A 24,727-nucleotide genomic window follows, 5' to 3' on the forward strand; every position below is an offset into this window, starting at 1 on the left:
GTCCAGCAGTTGTAACAAGCAAAGGTGTGGTCTGAACGCTACGCTGTCTAATATATTTGCTTTCCCAAAATGAGCTCTGCAGACTCTAGATTCCTCGTGTTAATGTTTTTATTTGTAAACAGGCTATTAACAGGATAAGGTTTGCAGATCTGGCAGTCTGGTTGTTAGGATTCTTGGGTTCTGTCTCTAGATGGTGCACTCTTCCTAAAACGTGGTTTGCCATATTGCACTTCATGCGCGCGTCACTGCTCGCATTTCAACGCGAGGACAGAGGCCAACGCAGGACTAGCAGCTCAGAGGCAGCCGCTCAGCCCGTCTCTCTTGTGGACTGTAAATGGGATGAACGACCGCCTGATTCCCTCTCCGAACCCGCATCTGTCCTGCACCTTCGTGTCTGACGATTTGGAAAGTAAGCTTTCTCTCCAGCTACGACTGTGGACAGAAAACGAGAAGTCAAAAGAAGAGCATCGGCTCAAACAGTGGGAAAAATAAAGTTATCAGTCTTGTTGTAAAGTTTCCTTAGTGAAAACGTACGCCATGGTCACCTTCCTAAGGAGTTTGCTCTGGATACTTGTGTTGTCGCCCAGTCTGAAATGTGAAGGTGAGTTTCTTTCAGACTCCAAAAGAATTTGGATTAAGGTGAGAGGTGATGGGCTACACAACATAAAGACCGGCCAGTAGGTAAAGATTTTGTCCTACACATTTAGGCTCTGGCTTGAAAAACAGTTTGTGATGTTTCCACGTTGTTTCCACTCCTCCACACACAATAGATTTTGTTGACCGCTTTTGCAGTCCGAGTTAAGAGATCTGTTTAGAAATGGAGTTTCCGTTGTTTAAAGAGAATATCAATATTTTCGCAGAGAGCACGGATGGCTTACTACCGCTTAAATTTCCTACTTTACCCAAACTTGGACACACACAGTAAATATAACGAAGATTCTCCTCTAAATCTCTTTATACATCCTCTCCTTTAATCCTTTTGAACTTTGCCCTTTAAGCTGGTTGAATTTTGTAGTTGTGTATTTGTATTTTTTTAAGTATACACGTTTCACGATTTTAAATGGAAAGCGTGTGTGTGTGTGTGTGTGTGTGTGTGTGGGATTGGTAGGGGGGTGGGGGGGGGTCTCCCGTAAGTATCTGTGACCACTTAAGCACTCTTTGTCCTCTTTCAGCTTGTTGACGTGTGTTCTTGCAGCTCCTAGTCTTCGTAAAAAGGGGTGCTTGTGTTGGACTCAAAGGACCACTATGTAGTTGTCATGTTAATTGAACGCATAGCTCGAGGTGATCTCACGTCTTTGTCAGTCATGCTAATTAATTTACTCCCCCTGTGGGAGGTGAGAGCTCTGCAGATTTCCTGTTTTCAGCTTTCGCTCTGAGGACTTACCATTTGGTATTAAGGGAAAAAGGTGGGGGTGGGGTGCAGAGAGCTAAATGATTAGCACATTCTCCTCCTGCTCTCTGCTGTTTGGTGTTGTCGCTGCATTTCTTTTTAACTCTGGCTACTAGGATGAAGAAGCTGTGCAGAGGTCTCCGATTTAAAAATAAATAAATAAATAGATGAGAACATTAAGGATTTACTCTTTTTGCGTGGGGTGGGGATAAGGAAAATGAGTTCTTTTTTCCATTTTCCCTTTTCGTAGTTTTAAAACTCATACATTTGTACATACATAAGCCTCGACTTACTCTGTTCTTGTTTTAACTTGACTTTTTAAAGTTTTAAAATGGAGGCATTGCAATGTGTTGGATCCCTGCTTTAACCATACTAAGATATATTTTCTGACATTCTTAAGGAATTTCATATGTGCTAAGAACAATGCATGTGATACTGAACAGATTTCAAAGAAGAATTTAAAAGAAAAAGAAAAATTGCTATATTTTATTTCATTATGGGAATCTCAGTCTCTCTGACAATACACAGAGCAGAGTTCAATTTTACATTTCTAGATACATCCACGAGCATATTTAATTGATGTCAGGCTAAAAAACTAGTTAAGTTGGATGCATTTTAGGGTGACGAGCCATACCAAATCCTCAGAAACACTACGGGGTTGCATTATTATTTTGTCAGTCTGATGCCCTCTGACCCCTCTCCTTGTCAAACAGCCTTATTACAAGGAAATCGAGTGTAAAGTTTAGGACTTGAAATATCCTCCCTTTTGCATCTGTACTGCAAAGCTACAGACATGTATCCTATGTTAACAGTTCATGTCTCTCAAGTTCATATTTGGAGAGAGCAGGGATTGTATGAAATGAACAGGCTGTTTATCTAAAGTTAAACACAGGAGGCTGAAAAGGGACATGCTTGGAATTACTGAGACTAAGAGGAGTCCACAGATGCATTCATAACAGGCTTGTGAAAGTAAAAGGTGTAAAGACTTTAATGTGCTTTGAAACAGTGTTTGTTGGATCGGCTAACAGCATCTGAGAACTGTCTGAATTTGTTTTGTAAAACTTACATGTACATTTTTAATTTAGCCATCTTCTGTAGTCTTTCAGAAAGCATAGAACCACCCATAACCATCATTTTAGTTAGGTTGTGTAAGCGCTTACAAAACCCAATTCATTTCAAACCTACTATGGCCTCAAGGACATGTTTTTAGCCTGCAGCCAATGATCACTGATACCACTTTCGGAGTGAATGTTCATAAGAAATTATTTAATTGATAGCAACCTCACGTAAAAGAAACTGAGATGGGAGCAAATAAACTACAAACAATCATAACCAATCTTTTAAATATCCTCAGTAAATATTTACCCTATTTTCATGGCAGTTGGAGAAAAAACAGCCCTATACTATCTCCACAAAAGTGTGTTTTACTAGTTGTTCGGTGCTATCAAGGTACCAAACCGTCTTGAATAAGATTAGAAAACATGCAAGTTTTAGATGAAATGGTGTGGACAGCTCTCTTTGTTTTGTTGTCCTGGTAACAAATCATGTCAAATGACAGTTTAAAAAATGTATTCCAGCCACAAAACATTTTGTTCTACTGAAATACAGCAGATTCAGAGGCTTAAAGATCTTTATTTGTGAGTGAATTGTCAGATCCTTAAATATAGATGGACACATCATTCATTGTTCTGGACAGAATAATACAACAGGACTTTTAAGAGCTGGATAAAGATGGTTGATTATTAAAAAATAAATAAATAGATGTATCGGTCCATATGTTAGTTGTGTGTGTGTGTGTGGGGGGTTTTTGTTTTTTTTGTTTTGTTTTTTTAATTATTTCAGACATACAGAACCATGCAAGTATAATATTCACATCTCCCCATTACTCTAGTGACTAGGTGGAACCAGAGGATCAGGAAAACACATGTTTGTAGTAGTGAAAGCAGTATGAAATAGTCAGACTGTTGAGGCCTAATGCTAAAATGTGTTGCTTCAGCAATCTGTATATGTCTGAGTGCTGATGTGTGGAGTATAAACAAGGAAGACATTTTGTATCAGAGGGAATATACTGACTAGTTTAACAGGAACAATAAAAAGGCTGCAAAAGAAAGTTTCCCAAAGTAGGGAGCTTTTTGTATACAAACGAGAAATCACACTTGAGGCTTGGTTGAAAGAACAGATGATTATCTGCCAAACAGATGTGCTTCAGTGTACAGAGTTATTGCAGTAGGTATGAAAAGTTTCCTGTAGCTGTCCTTGTAGCCCCATTGCTATATCAGCCTGTTATAGGAAGTGCCCTGCTGACTGTCCAGTAAGTTGTTCAGAGAGTTAAACCCAGTTTAGACTTATGCGGAAATCTACGTCGTAACTTGCGAGGTAATTGGAAACCCCTCACCGCAACCTTCCGTGCTATTCGGTTATTGCAGGCTGCGTTGACCTGACATGTCCTTACATTTCTCAGGAGGTGCACATCAGGGTACGTGGAAGGTGGTGTTTAAAGGGGTTTCTGGTTATGACATAGATTTCCTGCTGAAGCATAATTTAGGCGTTATACTTGATGGAAAAACAGTTTATTCGGCGACGTCAACCACATCATCAAATGTATCCAGTTTGTTAGAAACCACAAGGCACAGCTTTTCTGATAAAGTTGTCTTTTCTTCAGTTTGTTGGTGACGTCAGCCTCTGTGCTGCTCTTCTTGCAGACTACAGAACTTGCTACAACAGACTGGTGAAAAAAATCTGCAATAGTGCACATGTTGAAGGATCTTTCCCTTCTTGTATACAACCCCAGTTTTGGTGTTGGCCTTCCGGTACAATCTGTGCACTTTGAGGGGAAAAGGTCAAAATCGCTGAATGCAGTTGAGGTGTGTGGTTGGAAGGAGGCAGAACTAATCCTGTTAGATTTTTTTTTTTTTTTAATAAATTGTTTAGCTTATTGGCTCTCTAGGCTGCTCACTGGTTGTCTCTCACCTTAAACCCAGTCATTTATTTCAGGCTATTTCACACTTTGACTTTTGCTGCCATGATGCCAAGTCTCTCTTGGAAACTAGATTTTTAATCTCAATCAGTTTTTTACCTGGATAAATACAGGACTAATAAAAAATTACAATAAAATAAAATTCCACCAATCCCTTGTGCTAATTGGCTCAAATTTAGCCCCCCGCTTCCTCCTGTAGGAGTCTATGAATTTGATCCAGGGATTGTTGTTCTCAGTCAGAGCTGGTATGAGTTTGTGTTCACGGACTTTCATATTTTTTGTTAGAGATCCAGTAAAACTGGTAATGTCCTCTTCATGTGTTTCACAGATAGCCCTTTTCCAGTATTCCCTACTCGACTCGACTCAACGCTGATTTGGTTGTTTTATTTTACAGTTGAGTACCACCTAATGTCGTTATTAGCAATGCGGGCAAAAGTCCATAAAGTCATTTGCACGGGACACAAATACAACAAAACAATGGAGCACATCAAGGCGATGCTATACCTGCTGCTAGGTGTATGGCTTTTTGTCAGACTCAGGAACCACTTCGTTGTTTTGTGTTTTTGTTGTATTTTATTTTATTTTTTAAATGGTGGTTTTGATTTTTGTGAAGGCATTGCTCTCATGACTTGAGTGACATCAGTGGCTAGCCAATAGGTGGCAGGCAGTCTATTGATGTCATATTTTCGGATCACTTGGAACCTTGGCCTAAAAACCTTGGTACTAAAAAAAAAAAGTACCTGGTAACAGGTTGTACCACTTAAAGGAAAACCCTAAGAGTCAAGTTGAGTTGAGTAGGTACTCAAAGCATTCCTACAGTGCCCCAATAGTTTCATTTGTTCACCTCCTAGCAACTCTTGAGGATACAGTTTTTTCAATTAACTAGAGGAAGATACTTTGGGGTCAGCTGGACTAGACTGGTCAGAAATGCAAAGGAGGGATTGAAATGGCACTGTTTGCATTGGTGGCATACATGGATACATGTCTAGTGCTCTGTTTTCTTTAGTGGGACAGCTGGGATACTGCTAAAAGGTTATGTTCTGTCCAGTAGCACATTTATAAAGTCAAGGGTAATAATGATAATAATTTCTGTAATATGGGCATATTCCAACTGCTACCAGTTCAATATCCAGACAACACAAATCTTCTTTTACACAAAGATTCAAGGCTCCAACTTACAATGATATAAAGTTTCATTTACCTGTGCTGCTAAATATGTACAACAGCTGTGCACCAAAGACATATTTTTTGCAAATGGATAAATGTTTTTTTGGACCACCCCACTAAAGTTGGTGAGGGTCTTCAGTCACGTTCAATATGATGGCCTTTGGCAAAAAGTGGGGCTGGTGGTGGTGAAGAGGCTGTAAGCAGATGGATTTCTTACTTTGGGCTTTGGAGGAACCTTTAACTAATAGATCATTTAGATTTTTCTAGCGTACAGTGGATTTTCCACCAGCACCCCTCCTCCCAAGAAAGTTCTTTATGAAAATAAATATATCTATAGAGTGCTGAGACTTGAAGGTAGAGCATGTATTTCTTAGTCTGGCTTGATTTCCTTAGACATACACACTTAGTCTGCAGCAGAGCAACACATCATAGATTATACTCCCTTATTGCATTTGGGAGGTTTTCTCAATTCTTTGGTTACCTGGCTGGATCAGCTGTTAAAATGTGCTACATAATCTGTCTGTTAATTAAGAGAGGGTGAAATGTGGATTGTCAGGTCTGTGTCTCCAGGAAGAGATTACGGATGTTTTCAGTCTTGCTGAAGTCCAGCATCTGCCTGGCCAATGTCTGTTTACATTATAAGATATTTGGAGCCACAGGCACTGTTGTTGAGCCTGTTCGTAATTATCCTGTTAAAGTGTCCCAGGATGTGTTCTTATTTTTTATGGTGCATATTTCTCTACCTTTGTAACTCTTTTTCTTTTGTGAGTTTTTAACAGAGCGAGGGATTTTCAACATAGCATTTCTGAACATATTAGTTTTCTTTAGAAAGCATACATTATTTTTCTTTGCACAATAAAAGAATTATTTAGAAAAATACAAAAAATTACCAGGGTCAATATTATTAGTCCCCTGAAAAAGTGAAACCAAGAAAAGCTCAACTTCTGCAGAAGAGACTCCTTTAAACCAGACTGAAGTATGCTAAGGACAACCTGGAGAAACATTATGTATAAAAGCGTCTTTTGGTCACCTGAGATAAATCTAGAGTTCTTTGGCCATAGAGACGCTGCTTATGTTTGGAGAAAGAAGGGCAAGGACACAACTGAAACAACACATTCCCCAAACTGAAACGCAGCATAAAACAAAATACCGCAAAACAATCAAACAAACATAAAACCTCAAGTAGTAAACAGTAGAATTCGGTTTGAGTTGTTGCTTTGTCATCCAACATGACAATGACCCGAAATATGTTACTCCTGGTTTAAAAACAAACAAACAAACCGTTTCTGTTTGCTTGAGTCCCACTGAAAATCTGATAGGTAAAGTTAGCAGAACCTAAAAACATTAAGGAACTCATTGCTTTAAGTTTTTAAGTTGATGAACTTGTCAGTTGAAGTCAAAGGTTATCAGAACTGTAGTATTTTGATTACATTTGACTTTCGGTAAATTGAATTCAATTTTATTTAAATAGCGCCAAATCACAACAGTCGCCTCAAGGTGCTTTATATTGTAAAGTAGATGCTACAATAATACATACAGCGGGGGAAAAAAGCAAAACAATAATCATCATCTAATGAGCAAGCACTTTAGTGACAGTGGGAAGGAAAAACTTCCTTAACAAGAAGAAACAAACCTCCAGCAGAACCAGACTCAGGGAGGGGCGGCCATCTGACACGACCAGTTGGAGTGAGAGAAGGAAGACAGGACAAAAGACATGCTGTGGAAGAGAGCCAGAAATTAATAACAGATATGATTCAATGCAGAGAGGTCTATTAACACATAGTGAGTGAGAAAGGTACCGAAGAAGAAATACTCAATGCATCATGGGAATCCCCCGGCAGCTTACTACGTCTATTGCAGCATAACTAAGGGAGGATTCAGGGTCACCTGATCCAGCCCTAACTATATGCTTTAGCAAAAAGGAAAGTTTTAAGCCTAATCTTAAAGTAGAGATAGTGTCTGTCTCCCGAATCCAAACTGGAAGCTGGTTCCACAGAAGAGGGGCCTGAAAACTGAAGGCTCTGCCTCCCATTCTACTTTTAAATACTCTAGGAACAACAAGTAGGCCTGCAGAGCGAGAGCGAAGTGCTCTAATAGGGTGATATGGTACTACAAGGTCATTAAGATAAGATGGGGCCTGATTATTTAAGACCTTGTATGTGAGGAGCAGGATTTTGAATTCAATTCTGGATTTAACAGGAAGCCAATGAAGGGAAGCCAAAACAGGAGAAATATGCTCTCTCTTTCTAGTCCCTGTCAGACTCTTGCTGCAGCATTTTGGATTACTGAAGGCTTTTCAGGAGTTTTTAGGACATCCTGATAATAATGAATTACAGTAGTCCAGCCTAGAAGTAATAAATGCATGAACTAGTTTTTCAGCGTCACTCTGAGACAGGATATTTCTAATTTTAGAGATGTTGCGCAAATGGAAGAAAGCAGTCTTACATATTTGTTTAATATGTGCTTGAAGGACATATCCTGGTCAAAAATGACTCCAAGGTTCCTCACAGGTTACTGGAGGCCAAGGTAATGCCATCCAGAGTAAGAATCTGGTTAGATACCATATTTCGTAAGATTTTCAGGGCCGAGTACAATAACCTCAGTTTTATCTGAATTTAACAAGCAGAAAATCAGAGGTCATCCAGCAGTTTAACTAATTGGAGTGTGTTATCTGGCTTCATGGATGGATAAAGTTGGGTGTGAACATGTATGCTATGCCTTCTGATGATACTGCCTAAGGGAAGTCCTTAATTAACCTTAGTGTTTGAAGAGGACTCTTCATTTACATGAACAAATTGGAGTCTATTAGATAGATCTGATACAAATCACTGCAACGCACTAGCTGTAATACTTACAGCGTGATCTAATCATTCCAATAAGATATTATGGTCAACAGTATCAAACACTGCACTGAGGTCTATCAGGACAAGCACAAAGATGAGTCCACTGTCAGACCACAAGAAGATCATTTGTAACCTTCACTAAAATTGTTTCTGTACTGTCATGAGCTCTGAAACTGACTGAAACTCTTCAAATAAGCCATTCCTCTGCAGATGATCTGTTAGCTGTTTGACAACTACTCTTTCAAGAATTTTTGAGGTGAGTAGAAGGTTGGGGATTGGCCTATAATTATCTAAGGCAGCTGGGTCTAGAGATGGCTTTTTAAGTAACGGTTTAACTACTGCCAGCGCTAAGGTCTGTGCTACATAGCTGACTATTAAAGATTGAAGCATTAATGTTAGGACTTCTTTGAGCAGTTTTGTAGGAATGGGGTCGAAAAGACACGTTGATGGTTTGCAGGAAGTGGTTACTGAAGTTAACTCTCAAAGATCAATTGGAGAAAAAGACTAAATGAATATCAATGGTACTGAAAGCAGCTGTAGAATGTTAGGTTGTTACATCTGTAAGATGAATATGAGTAATTTATTCTCTAATGGTTAAAATTTTATTTGTGAAGAAGTTCACGAAGTCATTTCTAGTTAACGTTAAAGGGATGGTTGGTTCAACAGTGCACTGACATCTTGTCCGCCTGGCTACAGTGCTGAAGAGAAACGTAGGGTCATTCTTATTTTCTTCAATCAATGATGAATACTAAGATGTTCTAGCTTTACGGAGGGCTTTCTTTTAAAGCAGCAAATTATTTCTCCGGGCTAAATAATCTTCCAAATTGGTCATATGCCATTTCCTCTCCAGCTTACAAGTTATCTGCTTTAAGGTACGTGTTTGAGAATTATACCAGGGAGCCAAGTACTTGTGATTTGAGGCTCTCTATTTCACAGGAGCTACGGTATCCAGAATCATACGCAGTGAGGAGCCGAAATTATTAACAAGATTATTATATATTAATATTAACAACTCTGCTTATACAAAAGTCATTATCATTTCTTTAGTGCAGAAGAAAAATACTAAAATATATATGTTATATTATACAGTACAGAAGACACAATGTCACACCATTAAAAAAGCAGGAATAGGACACTGGATCAAATATTGTTCCGGTTGCTGACCCCAAAAGCTGAATGGGATATTGCTGACAATGAAGTAATTTGTGGTCCAATCCTTTAAAGTCAGTTCTATGCTCTGTCTTTACTTCACGATACCACAGCATATTGTGGCAGAGCTTAATGGAGGATGCTAATAACAGTTGCGAGGCTTTTCCGACTGCTACACAAACAGGTTATTTTTATATATTTACAGTCTTTCACTTAACTGCAAAATGGTCAAAGTAAGCTTACACAAGAGAAAAGGTCTAATGATGATGTTTTGTTTTTTCTTTGCTCATTTACCTTCACTCTCTTGATGTTCAGAGGCCTTATGTAAGAAGCTAGGAGGATGTTGGTTTGGTGTAACTGTTGTTAGTAAGCTTTTATTATACCTAAGTCTTGTTGTCAGCCTGATTAAATATAGAATGTTAACTTACTTCAGCTATTAAACTCTATTGTTGACATGGACAACTGGAAACCCAATAGCTGTCCATGTTTAAGTTATTCCTATTATTCTACTTTGATGTCCGCTTGAATTTTTCTGTTTGAGGTGCATTAGTCCTTTATAATGTAAATTCTGCATGGAAACGTGTGCGATCACAGAAAAAAGGGCAGGCATGTGGATGTACACATGGAGGTGCATAATTATGAGTTGATGACTAAAATTTAGGCCGTGTTAAGGTCAGTGTTCATGACCCAACAGTAAGAAAGAAAGAGGCTGGGTAAAAAGGGATCCATCGGACAGTCCTGAGTCAAAAACCACTGTTAATCAAAAAGAATCCAAAGGATTATCTCACATTTCTTAAAATAAATATCTTGATGATCCCACAGACTTGTGGGAAAATATTCTGTGGAGAGAGGGGGTGGAAAAGAACTTTTTGGATGGTGGAAAACTAACACAAAACTGCATAAAAAGGACATCATTATCAATCATGAATTCTCCTTTCTAGCCGAAAAATCCTGTGGTTGTCACCTTTACTATCTGTCAGGAGTCTGTAGAATGTAGAAAGGATGCTTCCTCTTCTTGCTGCTCTTCCAAAACATCCAGCAGATGCTTAGTAAATCATAGGTCAGAGACTGGGCCAAAGGGTTTTAAAGAAAATAGGAGAAGAGTTTTTGTTCACAACTAAATGAAATTCTGCTGCTGCTTTTCAGTTCTGCTTTACTGTTCTTCCCCCAAACTATTTGGATGGAAAGGAAAGAATGACTAATAACTGGTTTGGAGAAAGATAAACAATTGGCACATACTAGTGCTTCATGGGCATCAAAACGGCCTCTTTTCCACAGCTAACTCTGGCTTTTAAACAGAGCCAAAATGGTATGCACCTACTTATCTAAGATCCAATGAAATGGAAATAACTCGGCTCAGTCCTCATCACAACCTTCCCAGTGCCATGTATTGTCTTGTATTTGATTACCCAAATGGTAAAATAAATAAAATAAAAAAAACTCTTTGGTGTTTTTTGTTGTTGTTTTTTTCAAACGAGTTGTCTTTTGTTGTTTTAACTCAGTCATGGGGATGGAGTTACTCTTGTGTAAGCTTCAATGATGAAGGCTTGTAGGGTGGAAAGATAGCATCAGAGAAAGGGGAAATTCCATTGCAGGCAAGTGATACCATCTGACAATCCATGATACATTATGTGAGAGAGACTGCAACATAGTTTTTCATACATGTTTATGTGTAGATGATAAGCGTGAATGACCCTGTTAGTCACATCTGGATATAGTTTGTGCAAAAGAAGAACTTCACCACCTTTGATTTCCAGTTAGAATTTAGTCCTACAATCTCAAAAAGTGCTTACAATATACAGTTGTCTAAAAGTTTCCATCCCCTTTTCACATTTTGCACACATCTTTATTGTATAGTATACATTTTAAAATGGATTAAAAACTAGCAAATTATTCACCTGCAATAATTAACTAATATCAACAGCAAAATACCATTATAAATATATTTCAGATTTAAAAAGTAAAATATTTAATTCGCTTAAATATGTTTTGGTTTTTTTTTTTTTTGCAGTTTTCTCTTATAAAGAGAGCGAACAATACAGAAAGAATCACAACTGTCAACTTTAATGAGAACGGAAATTAAAGTGATTTGTAAAAAATGCTTTAAAAGAACTGCCCAAATCAGTGATCAGAGATTGACCTTAAATTAGCTTCATCTACCAGTGTGTGTAGAACTAGATGAATTAAATATAGAATTTACTAAACAATTGGACATTAACAAACAGAAAATAATAAACAGGCTGCTATGACATAGTAGTAATCTGTCATGGTAAATAGCAACAGAACCATGAATGCACACAGTAGTGGTTTTTGTTTTGTTTTTTGTTTTTTTTAATAGATGTGTCTTCTTTTGGAGCCACATAGCAACCCGACTGAGTGGCTACTTGGTATGATGCTTCAGGGTATTGTGGTGTGTTTGTCAGCCACACTAACCTTTAACTTTTATGAATTATCATAATCATCATATGTCCTTATTCTCAGTGGTGAGTTGATAAATGTTTGACAAGTGAAATGATTTGTTGTACTACCACACATTCCGGCACGTTAGATTCGGAGTTTCCAGTCTACAGTTGGCTTACGGGAGTAACAATTTTGGATTTCCGCTCTCATTTTTTCCCTGTCTAATTTGGCTTTTGATTTTACCCTCGTCCCCTGGCAGCTCAGCTCAGCAGTTTGGATGTTGCATGTGTGTAAATGACTTCTGAATAAAAATAGCCTTTTAATTTGGAAGGGTAAATGACCATTTCTTGCTTCCTGCTTTTAACCAGTATCAAAGTTGAACCCATTTTGTGTGCTTACCCTAATTACACAGCACTTTTGCTCCAGTTTCTACCAAAAAAAAATGAGGGAAAATGAACAAAAGACGAAACAGATCTTTCATCTCATGATAATCATTGGAAAATTCTTGATCCTGTGGTTACCTAATCGTCCATCTAGATGTATGTGATACACTTAGGTACATGTTCAAACATGTTTATCCAGTCCACACAGTATCTCTCCACACCAATCAAAGCCAGAAGACCACTGCAGAGACCCCAACTGTCAGTGGTGGCTCATTTAAACTGTAGAAATGACCTACAGACATGAGAAAAATACTTAGTCAACTTACAGTTATGGCACAACATTAATGTAAAAAATTAATACTACCAGAACTTTCCTGGCCCTAAACTGTAAATGTCCAGGCAAACATAATGTAAGATTTACGTTTGGTAGTTTACTTAAGCTAGTTAAGTAGCGCTTATCTTTTTTTATATACGGATGAACGATTTCTTGTTCTTTACCTCCTACATAGTGGCATTATTTACCCATTCAGATCGAAAATGCAAGTAGCTGTCGGTACTTTAGCTTTCATCCTGGCAGCAGTTTAAGGTGACAGATTCTCTACAACATACATGTAGATGTCACTGAACAAGGAGCTCTGGGAGAGATGTTGCCACTTTCAGGGATTTAATTAAAGCTATCGGGGCAGAATATGGATCACAAGACCACAAAATTTATGTTTTCCCTTCGTATCTTTGTTTTTCCTCCATGGATAGACGATCCAAGTACTCTTGCCTCAAGACAGGTGAAAAAACAAAAATACACTGTAGTCCTGCAGTACTACCGACTGTCCTCTATTTGCGGTCATGGTGAAGTAGTTTTGCCCACCAAGATAGCAAGCTCGTCACATGGCTGAACTTTGTCACATTTCTCAAAATACACAATGTCTAGCTCTTTGCCTTCTTGATTTATAGCGATTTAAAAACCTTTCGAAATATCCAATTTTCCTCTTTTCTTTAGTTCTATACTCTCCAACCTGTCCAGTTTTATACTCCAAAAATGTTGTTGTACTTATGGTCTCTTAAATTTCTGTTGCACTCTCCATCCTCCTAACAATCTTCGGACCTGCTATCTATTTTTAGCTGCCTGCTACCACCTGTGGTGACCCTATAACCGCTCCTGCAAAATGTGCGTTGGGTCTGATCCCAGTCCCAATGCAAGGCTCTAGACTGGGGAATCATGACAGTATCTTCCTCATTATAGGAGATTCCCAGCATCCCTGGCTTATCGGGATGCCTCTGGTTTTGTCAGGGATAGCAGACCATGCATCCATGAACTCTCCTCAGAGATTTGTGTTTCCACAAAGGAGCCAGTAATGCTGAACTGAGGGAGAATTCTGTCTTTGGAGTTATCTATGAAGACAGCTTGTAGGAATTGAAGCACTAGGAAACAGGTCTATAGCGTGGTGGGAGCGAGAGTGCTAAATGTTTTTCGAAAAGTCCAGTCAATATGATGGTTATATATACTCAGCCATGGATGACCTAATAACTGTGGTATACGGGTGCTTTGAATAGATATAACTGGATTTGTATTGTTACCAGAAATGGAAAGTTATTGGTTCAGTTCAATGTGTAATATCTAGGAGACGGGTTCCATCAATTATCCAATTACATTATATACAACTGCTTTCATTGCCTCTGATACTTATCTAGACTCTTTCTCTTCAGTTGATCGTTAGTTAGTTAACTTCAGTAATTACTTCTTTCAAAGCATCAACATGTTTATTAGACCCCATTCTGCCAAAGAAGCTTAAAGATGACCTACCAATGATCAACCCATCTCTATTAATGGGCTATGTACCACAGGCCTTTAAGGTGGCAGTAATTAGACAATTACTTAAAAAGCCATAGATGTTCTAGCTAACTGGTGAATCTCCAACCTTCCTTTTATTTGAAAAGTTCTTGAAAGAGTAGTTTTAAACAGCTAACTTAGACTAATGGTCAAGAGTTTTGGAACGCACCAATTTTCAGTAAATCAAAGTGGCCAGGGGTCACTGACTATCTTCTATACCTTCACTCCTTTTACTCTTCCAGCTGACCAGTACTCCCTCCTCTCTGGGTGTCTTAAAGAGTTGCTTCATACCTATGGAATATGTAACTGACTGAAGAGGGAGCCTCTCATTCAGAGAACCAACATTACATTGTAACCATTTTTGTTTGTTTGTTTGTTTGTTTTTTTTATGTGATACATACCATGTATACATAACGTTGCTGGCTTGGGTCCTCAAAGCGTTATCCCACAATACTGACAGAATGAAGATTTCTTTCTTTTTGCATTTGCTTTAATTATAGAGTATGTGTGGTTATGTATGTAATTATAGGTAAATGATAAATGGTGTTCATTTCAGTAAATCAAAATGCTTAAATGAACACACAGTTTGTAAATTAAACTGTCACTCTTTCTTAGCTCACCTGCCTGACGCTATTAGATTGTGATCAGGATAACTTTTTAAAAGTAATTTGTGAAGTTACCACTGTTGTGTCATATGTGTAAATGCATATAAGTCTTTAGCCTTGGACATGTAAAATAGGCTGAAAGCAACAAAACATAATTTTGCCTCTTGTTAATGTCCTAAACACAAATTTTATTTGTTTTCTTTTTCTTTTTTTCTTTTTTCTTTGTATTAGTAAGTCATTATTCTAGCCCTCCGTGATTTGCTACCATATCGTGGGGGAGGGGTTTGGGTGTCCCAGGGATCCCAGGGGCTATGTTGTCCAGGGGCTTCTGACCCATGGTAGGGTCTCCCATGGCACACAGAACACCAAGGGTAGTTCACCCTGCCCAGGATTGCGTTACCAGGATTGCCCTGGAGCCAGGCCCGGGGAGGGGGCCAGCATCTGGTGGCCGGGCCTTAGTCCATGGGGCCTGGCCGGGCACATCCCAAAAAAGGGACATGGCCCCACCTCCTGCAGGCCCACTACCCACAGGAGGTGCCGTAGGGTTTGCGTGCATTGTGTGCTGCGCACGGCCAGGAGAGGAAGCCTTGGTGAACCAATCCCCAGCTACCAAGACTAGCAATTGGAACATGGAATGTCACCTCTCTGGTGGGGAAGGAGCCTGAACTGATGCGTGAAGTTGAGAAGTACTGGCTAGATATAGTTGGGCTCACCACAGCTTGGGCTCTGGAACCAGTCTCCTGGAGAGGGGCTGGACTCTGTCTCAGTGTGGAGTTGCCCCTGGCGGTGGGCTGGAGTGGGTATCCTAGTATCCCCTCGGCTTGCTGCCTGTACATGGGGGTTTCTCCCAGTGGACAAAAGGGTTTGTTCCCTGTGCCTTCGGGTCGGGGACTTGGTCCTGACTGTCGTCTGCGCTTTTGTGCCACTCGGCGCATAAGTGATGACGACAGGGCGCCACTCTTCTTGGAGCCCAGCCTTCTTGGGGTCCCTTGGTGGGGTGCTGGTAGGTGCTCCGCCTGGGGACTCTGTTATCCTACTGGGAGACTTCAATGCTCATGTATGCAATGGCAATGAGACCTGGAGTGGCGTGACTGAGAGGAATGGCCTCCTGGATCTGAACCCAAACAGTGTTTTGTTGTTGGACTTCTGCGCAAACCGTAATTTGGTATAACGAACACCATGTTTGAACATAAGTGTCCATAAGCGCACGTGGCACCAGGACATGCTAGGCCGCAGGTCAATGATAGATTTTGTAATCGTATTACCAGACCTGCGGAGTATGTAAAAGCGGGCAGATCCAAGTCATGCTGGAGAGATTATATCTCTTGGCTGGCCTGGGAACGCCTTGGTGTTCCCCCGGACAAGCTGGAAGAGGTGGCAGGGGACAGAGAGGTCTGGTCTTCTCTGCTTAGGCCGCTGCCCCCTGTGACCCGGCCACTGATAAGTAGAAGAAGATGAATGGATGGATGGATAGTATATTAGTATTAATGGTGTATTTTATAAGCATTTCAAACTCTAGTAGATGGAAAACTTTTAAGATTGGGTAGCGTGAGTGAGGTAGTAAAAAGAGTGCATTTACAGAGGTTAGTTTGTAGCACATGTTGAAAAAGAAGAAAGAAACTGTACAAAGTAGTATCTTTGAGGCTTCTGTATGATTACTTTGGTCAAAATAGTAAATGGACTGATATTGAAACAGGTTTTTTTTGTTTATTTTGTATTTTTTTACCTTTTGAAATGCTAAACCTTAGTAAATATATCACGGACAGTTTGGCGTTTATTAGTGCCTATGGACCCTTTGATTAGTGGATGTCATGCACCTTCTCCTTAGTCACTGTAGATCATGTATATAAAATCATGTAACCAGACTTGGTTCCGGTTCTCTTTGCGGTAAAGTACTGCTTCATGTTTCTGTTACAATGCACAGCGGTGTTTTGTGTAGTCTTTTTTTTTTTTTAAATAAATTTTTTATGTAAAAGCTTGTATTTTATATTACAACCTTCACATACTTTAAAAAGAGTTTGCATTGGATAATCACCTGCTAATTATATTCACAGCTCATAGCTGATGGACTATTCACCTGTCCCTCATCTACCTTTCTGCTCAGTGTGTAAGATGTTTACCCACTCCTCCTCCTATGAAGCGCCTTGAGGCGACTTTTGTTGTGATTTGGCGCTATATAAATAAAATTGAATTGAATTGAATCCTCGGCCTCCATTAATAATAGTGATACCTGGATGTCCTCTAATTTATTGCTTTTAAAGTCAAATAAAACTGGGGTTATTGCACTTGGCCCTTAGAAACGTGGTGTCTAACCAGATATGTACTTTAGATTGGCCTCCAGTCACATTGCAGAACCTTTGAGTCATTTTCTCAAATATGCAGGACTGCTTTGCTTCATTTTGTGCAATATCCTTAAAATTAGAAACATTCTGTCTCTGAGTGATGCTGAAAAACTGGTTAATCTATTCATTACTTCTAGGCTGGATTATTGTTATTGATTATTATCAGGTTGTCCTAAAAACTGCTTGAAAAGCCTACAGTTGATCCAAAATGCTGCAGCCAGTGTACTGCATGGGACTAAAAAGAGCATATTTCTCCTGTCTTGGCTTCTCTATATTGACTCCCTGTTAAATCCATGATCGAATTTAAAATCCTGCTCTTCACATTCAAGGTTTTGAAAAATCAGGCCCCAGCTTATCTTAAAGACGTCATATTTCTGTATGACACCAATAGAGCACTTCACTCTCAGACTGCTGGTTTACTTGTAGTTCCTGGGAAATTTAAAAGTGGAATGGAGTTTTCAGGCCCCTCTTCTGTGGAACCAGCTCTCACTTTGAATTTGGTAAACAGACACCCTTTCTACTTTTAAAGTAAGGCTAAAACTTTCCTTCTTGACAATGATTATAGACAGAGCATAGTGTTTCTTCTGATTGTCAATGTTTTCTCCGTTTTTTGTTTTTTTTGTTTTTTTTATTCCTTTTTTTCCCTGTAGGGTATTGTAGGGTCTTTACCTTATACTAGAAAGTGCCTTGAGGTAATTATTGTTGTGGTTTGGTGTTATGTAAATTGATTAGTGCTGTCAGCACTAATCTTGTTAAAATAACGTTAAAGCTATTACCGCATTAACGCTGCAAATCTCCGTTAGTGAGTTAACGTAGATGGATGCTGGGTGAATGGAATGGGCTGGGCTAGAGCCGGGGTGTTGCTCATGCTGCTTTTGCCCTCCCCTAATGGCAGGGTCACCGGGAACGAATGGGGTTGTGCCTCGCGGCCATGGTTGTGCCAAATGATGTCCTTCCTGGGCTCTTATTAGCTGTCTCTTGGCTCTTTGCAGTGCTTTGGACTGTTCTTCCTGGCTGTTTGTGCTTCCGGGGTGAGTCTTCGATGAGCTGTCTGGCCTCTGTTAGATCTTGGTGAGGGTGTTTTGGGTTTGATCTTGATCGTCACTGTGGGTCGCAAGGCCTGAGGTCTCTAGGTTTTTGTGGCTGTCTGTCACAACCATAGGTTTTAGTGTTCTGTCTTTGGTGATTTGGGTGGCCGTGATGGGAATGGAGACATTCTCACCATGTGAATCACCATACTGACTGCTGTTGTTTCCTCTCTGTCCTTGGATGTGTGTTTATTTATTTATTTTTATTTAGGTGACATTATCACTTCTAGACAACTTCATCAGGTGGTGACAAGATGACACCATACTAGCTGATCAACAGATCTCAGTAGCTCTCTGGAATGTGTATTAATTAAACAAATATATGTATTGTTGCATTTTCAGTATGCTCCTTGTGGCTTTGCAGAACTCCTTCAACCACGAGCATTCTTTGTGAGAATGAAGACAGTGATTAGATTTCAAATCATGATTTCCTCCTTTGATTCTGTGGTTCTTTACCTCTCCTTACTAAATTTGAGATTTTATTCAACTAGCAACGTCTCTCTGAAGTAGCTCTGCTTTCAGTACATTTTTGTAGAACTCCAGCCTGCTCTCCGAAAATATCAGAAATCTCAAAGAATAAGAGTGTAGGGCATAAAAAAGGCATAAAAGTGTAGATGAGTGTAGGATGAATAATAACAAAGACAAGGGTCAATACACTATGCTACAGGAGGAGATCAGCACACACATTTTCAGCAAGACAGCCAGGAGAGGGAAGGAAAGTGTTGTGGTGTGCCAGACAGCCCTCAGTCAAAACCCCAGCACATAGAGCCGTAGCCTGGCCTCTTAGCGCTCAAAGGGCCTTTTCATGACAGAGGCAGCAAGCTCTTGGAATGCAGCAACCAGCAGCCCTATTCAGCCGCGGATGGAAAAGCATCCCATTGCCCCAAGTCCCTCATTTTCCAAGGCATTTGATACATGTAATCAATCACAGCTGCTGCCTGGTTTGACCAGGCCTTAGGAAGTTTAACTCAGTTTTTGGTTTTCTTGGTTTTTACTAAAGTGCAGCAAAAAACATTAGTTTATTAGAGTCCTTAATACTACTCGGAAAACAATTATAAAGACCTTTGACAGCACTTATTAAACCTGACTGTATCCCCATTAAGTGGATCCTAGAAGTTTGCATGATGATGGTTTTGTCTTCTTAGGCTTTGTCTTTCATTCTTGTAGTGGATGATGTAAAATGTAAATTGAGGACTGAATGTGATTTAACAGAAATGGCATTTCTCATTTGACACAAATGTGCAGGAATAAAAAATAAAAATTGCAACATTGTACTAGCTTTGCTGTGAAGGTTATCAGTCATCCAGATCATGGTAGTCTAAGGAACCTGGAAATAAAGTGACTGGATTTTTTTTTTTTTTTAAATTATCGAAGATGTTTCACCTCTCATCCAGCCTGTAGTGGTAATGGCTCACACCTGTTTTCACACCTTGACTTATGTGATGAAGCACATGATTAATAGTGGGTCAACGAACCTCTTATAGCTGATTATTATTATTTATTTTACTTTTATAAATGGTTGAACAGACATAGCACATATTTGTTGGTTTGTCACTCTATCTTGGTATACCATGAAAAATATATTCACATTTATCAAGGCACGTCTTACCTTTAACAATGATATGCCTACCTCCTCAAGCATATTTTTGCATGGGCTACATGTTGTGGAGGGGTTTTTCTTTGCCAAAAAGACAGTTTTGCAGGCATCCACTTTAGTTTAGTTTGCAGAGGGCCTCCTTCATTTACATCAAATGAAAGTTCCGCATTTAAAATTCTGGGAGGCACTTTTACATTCTCACTACTTGGGACAAAGCAGAATTTTAAGCACCACCTTAAGATAAGATAAGATAAGATAAGATAAGATAAGATAAGATAAGATAAGATAAGATAAGATATACCTTTATTAGTCCCACAAGTGGGAAATTTCAAGGATAGAATGCAAAATTTTAGTCTGTATTTTTAAGTCTTTGCAACATCTTGGAACCTCCACCAGTTTGCATGGTCTTGTTTTTATTTTAGGTTTCACTTGAACTCATTCCCTCAAATTCTGTCCTCCAGATAATCCGGGCCTCTCAGTAGGCATAGGTGGTGTGGCTGAAGCTCAGAGTGGAGCTGCGCCAACAGTCGAAGGTGAGATTGAAATTCCTTTTGTTTTCTGATGCTGTTTGTGTCAGTTATGTACACACCTAAAGCTCAATTACTATTGGACTGTTTGTATAATCCATATCAAAAATGACTTGTAGAAGTATTTTGCTGTTTGCTGTTGCTATGCACTTCTTTCTGTTGTGATTTTCACAGTGATTTAGCCATTTTAAAAGAGAGCCACATTAAAGAGACAGAGAAAACTCTGACTTTAAGCTTGACATAGCTCACCAAGCCATAATCTCACTTTATAGTTTCACCCAATGACTTGGTTTCATCCTACTGACCTCTGTCATCACATCAAAATGTCACATTTGGACTTTTTGAGCTTGTCTATTGACTAAAATCAAATGCTGTGGTCACGAGCTACATCTGACAATGTAGATTATATCTGGAGAGCTACTCAGAAGTAGTGCCTAGACAGATAAACTGTTAATCAAGGAAGGACCCATTGGTCTGTATGCTAAAAACTAGTTGGGAATGTTGCAAGTAGTGTCAGTACTTTAAGGGAAAGATTCAACACTGATGCAGAAAGACTGAGTAGAGTGTTTCCATTCCTAATTAGAATATATACAGCATTGTCTTGTGACCCATAGGCCCCGAGCTCACCCAAACTCTGAGTAAAGCACATGGCAGATTTAAATAATTATTTCATAGTAATATGTCAGACTCCCATCAGCAGATCAAAACATTATAATTCACAATTTCTGTTGCTGTCTCAGTATCTTTGATTTAGGAATAGCTCCTCTGTGCAGTTATCAGCTGCATTCCTTGAGTAGTTGTTTCTGGGACAAACAAGCTATTGCTCTTAGTGGGCCAGGCTTTTGAAACTTGCAGGAAAGTCTGTTTTGTTAGAAAGCTGCTTTTCATTACTTCTGTCTCGCAGGGATAAGCCTAATCAATCAAGTACTTGAGCTTTGATATTTGATACCTTACTAGTCCCAAAGTAGTTTGGACTTCAGCCAAGAATGATGATGGCCCTGTGGATCACTGAGTGTTGGCCGGCAGGCATTCTGCCCCAACCTGTGCTGGACTACATTACATTCTGTAAGTGACTGATAAGAGAATTAAAAATGTTGCTTCACAATAAAGTTATGCGGCAACACTCTTGAACCGGAATCTTAGTTGTGGCCTTAACTTTTTCATTTTTCGTGTTGTGAATTGCAGCAGAGTTGTGTATTTTTGACAGATTATCATTTGTCAAAATAAAGAATAAATTAGCCTAAAAAGCCGGCGATGCCCTTACACTATGCAGCTGTTAGCTTCTGAGTGTTGGACCAAGACTGTCATAGTGCAGGGACCTCTGGTCACACCACAACTTCAAGCCAGGCAGTCACTGGAGTAGCAGCCAGGACTGCATGGAAATGATAAAGAACTGTGAGGTTGTGACTGACCCATACAAGGGAGTGTGGGGTTTTGTTTTTTGGGGGGCGTGGGAGGCAACTGTGCAGTTCATTGTTTGTTTTGACTCCTTTAATCACTAATGCTTTTTTCTCCTTTCCTAACTGCGCTGCCCTTACACACTTATTTTCATAACAGAAAAATTAACAATTTGTGATTAAAGAGCTTTATGATAACATTAGAAGTGCTGTGTCAGGTTGGGAAATAGGCCACAGATCTGTTTTTCCACTGCATGAACTCCAGAATCTGTCTGCTGCTCATAAAGCAGAAGTACCAATAGCCATAATCTTAGTGTGTATTTATCATTATCTCTGCACCTATTCCTTTTTATTCCCTTTCTTTACGTGTGTTAAAAAATATTTTGGTAAAAGTCCTGAATCAACTTATTTATTCAAGTAGAACTGAAAAAGTTCAGGCTCTGAAATGTGATACAGACTGTAAAAAGCAGGTCAAAATGTTATGACAAAAAAACAAACAAACAAATGTTATTGGAATCTAAATTCTAACTTTAATGAATTTTCTAAGATTGAATTGATTATGTAGGACACAGTGAAGAAAAAAAAAAAAAGAACTATTGTTGTGTATATTTTGGCTGATGACTTTGCCTCCACATCTAAACAGAAAAATCAGTACAGTCGGGTGTTTTTTAAAAAAGTGGGGCGCAGCAGGTGGGGGACAGTAAGATCAGTTGTTGTTGTTGTTATGTGTTTTTATAAGCAAATAACTGAGGTATTGTACAACAATTCACAGTTCCTAGAGTGAAGACTGTCATGCAAAACTATCATGTTTAGTAAATATCCTCAGTCCAGATTTATCCAGAGAATCAAACTATTTTTAGTGTACTGAAAGGAGCTTGATATACCGTGCAATTATGCTAATTTTGAAAGTTGCTGTTTGTGAGGCTGTTCACATGGATTGGGTTTCTGTTTTGTCCCACCCATTATTCCAGTGAAATTGGGCTAAATAACAAAAACACTCATAAAATACAGTTTAACATCTTCCAAAATTAAGCTTAATTCTATCATGAGTGGGTGTGTGGCAGACGAGATGTGGATCCAAGTGCAAGACTCGAGAAACGGGAACTGACTCAGAAAAGAAGCTTTAAAGCTAAAATCAAAGAATTAAAAAAACAAACAAACAAAAGACCTAGCAGGGCTGGAGCAAGGGATCATAATACAAGGAATCATCAGGGAACCCATGAACTAACAGACACACAACCACAAGGGGCGATGCGACAAGGGGCAAGCGGAGAATCGGACAATAATTACAAAAGATAATGAGCCTAGGGAAAAACACACTGAGAACAAATCAGGGATACAAAAAAAAAAAGGGAAACGACTCTCAGTACACAAGACAAAAGACTTTCAAAGTAAAACAACAAGTAATTAAGAAGTTAAAACCTAACACAGACGGAGATTTAACCTACAAACCTGATATAATGGCATATCAAGGAAAACTCAGAAGTTAGGGTTTACTTTGCTAGTCTCGTAGTGGGTTACTATGAGCAAAACAGACAACAAGAACTAAGGCTACCATGATACCAAGTGAGTAGAGACAAAGTATAAACAATAAACTTAAGAACCATACATTAGTTATTTACTTTTTTTTCATTTCTGGAAAATTGTGTACATGGTTCATTAATACTGGACTGTAGATTGGAGGAAGGTGCTGTGAACAGATGAGTCCAAATTTAAACTCTTTGGTCAGCATTGTCATGTTTATGTCCGCAGCAAACCTAGAGACTGTTTTGATTATAGATGTCCTGCACCCACAGTGAAACACAGTGGAGATTCAAATGTGGAATTATTTTTTAAAAATTATTATTAGACCTTTATTTATCCAGGTAAAAATCTCACTAACATTCAAATTTCATTTCAAAGAGACTTTAAGACCTGGAAATGGAGTTCCAGTTCTGTAAACTCCATGGGCAAATGAATGAAAATTGATGGTATCACGAACAAGATGGTCTACCACAATATCTTAGTGCTTCATCAGCCCTTCTACACTGAAATTGATTGGTCATGGGTTTATACCATGAAGACAATTACCCCAAGTATGGTTCAAAGCTTTGCAGAGCTTTGAAACTAACAAAATTTTTATGGAATAATAAACCATCACAGATAAGTCCATCAATCCAGATCAAAACTTCTAGACACAAATATGCTTAAACACCTTCAAAACGACTAAAGCCCCAACTTACAACTTGTCCAATACGAAATTCTCCATAGAACCACACTAGAAAGGACAAAGGATGTTCCAACATCTTCCTATACTCTTGTCTCACACCCTCTAGCTGGAGCAGTAATACTATGATTATGTGATGGTTCAGGGGTTGATCTGGCTGCATCCCAGTTTGCTGCTGGTTCAGGGGAGCTGTCTGCTTGTGTGCTCACAATTATTAAAATAGGTTTCACTGCAAAGAATAAAATCAGAGACACACTGTACCAATGAACAATCAAATGCAACAAACTTGATGCTCCAGATGTTTTATTAGACAGAATGCTACTATCAGGCTTAAAACCAATGTTTTACTTCTTCAAGGATATTTTTTGGAGTTCCAGAAGCCAGTCAACAACATCACGCTCTTTCAGGGGCAGACAGCCACCCTTCATTGCAAAGTGGCAGGAAATCCTCGACCGTCTATCCGCTGGCTGAAGAATGATGCCCCTGTAGTACAGGAACAGGGACGCCTAACCATCCGCAAGACAGAGGGAGGCTCAAAGCTCCGCATCCAGGACCTGGACACAACAGATACGGGCTATTATCAGTGTGTTGCATCTAACTCAGTCAAAGTCATTTCTGCCACAGGTGTTCTTTATGTCAAACTAGGTAAGACTGAAGTTTATTTGTACTATAACTTTTAATTTTAAGGCTTAACTGTATGGGTTAAATAATTAATATTAAGTGTTTATTTATACAACTTCTGTTTACACAAGTCTCAGTGAGGTCAGTGGCTTGTGCAGGAAGCTTTTACTAATCATAAAAACGGCAATGTTTCTGACTGTAGAGCCA

At 39.2% G+C, this 24,727-nt stretch overlaps 1 protein-coding gene across 1 annotated transcript in view; it reads left to right on the forward strand.

The window, feature by feature from the left end:
- Positions 1 to 217: 217 nt before the first annotated feature.
- Positions 218 to 24,727, forward strand: part of ror2 (receptor tyrosine kinase-like orphan receptor 2) — a gene marked incomplete at its 3' end in the record, with an annotated part of 35,519 nt that continues 11,009 nt past the window's right edge. Inside the window, 3 exon segments of the mRNA XM_005929040.3 lie at positions 218 to 601; positions 20,231 to 20,302; positions 24,257 to 24,544. Of these exon segments, the coding sequence (XP_005929102.2) occupies positions 538 to 601; positions 20,231 to 20,302; positions 24,257 to 24,544 (424 nt within the window).

This window comes from Haplochromis burtoni, unplaced genomic scaffold (assembly GCF_018398535.1).
Source record: "Haplochromis burtoni strain Fernald_Lab_line unplaced genomic scaffold, NCSU_Asbu1 Contig_113, whole genome shotgun sequence".
Lineage (NCBI taxonomy): Eukaryota > Metazoa > Chordata > Actinopteri > Cichliformes > Cichlidae > Haplochromis > Haplochromis burtoni.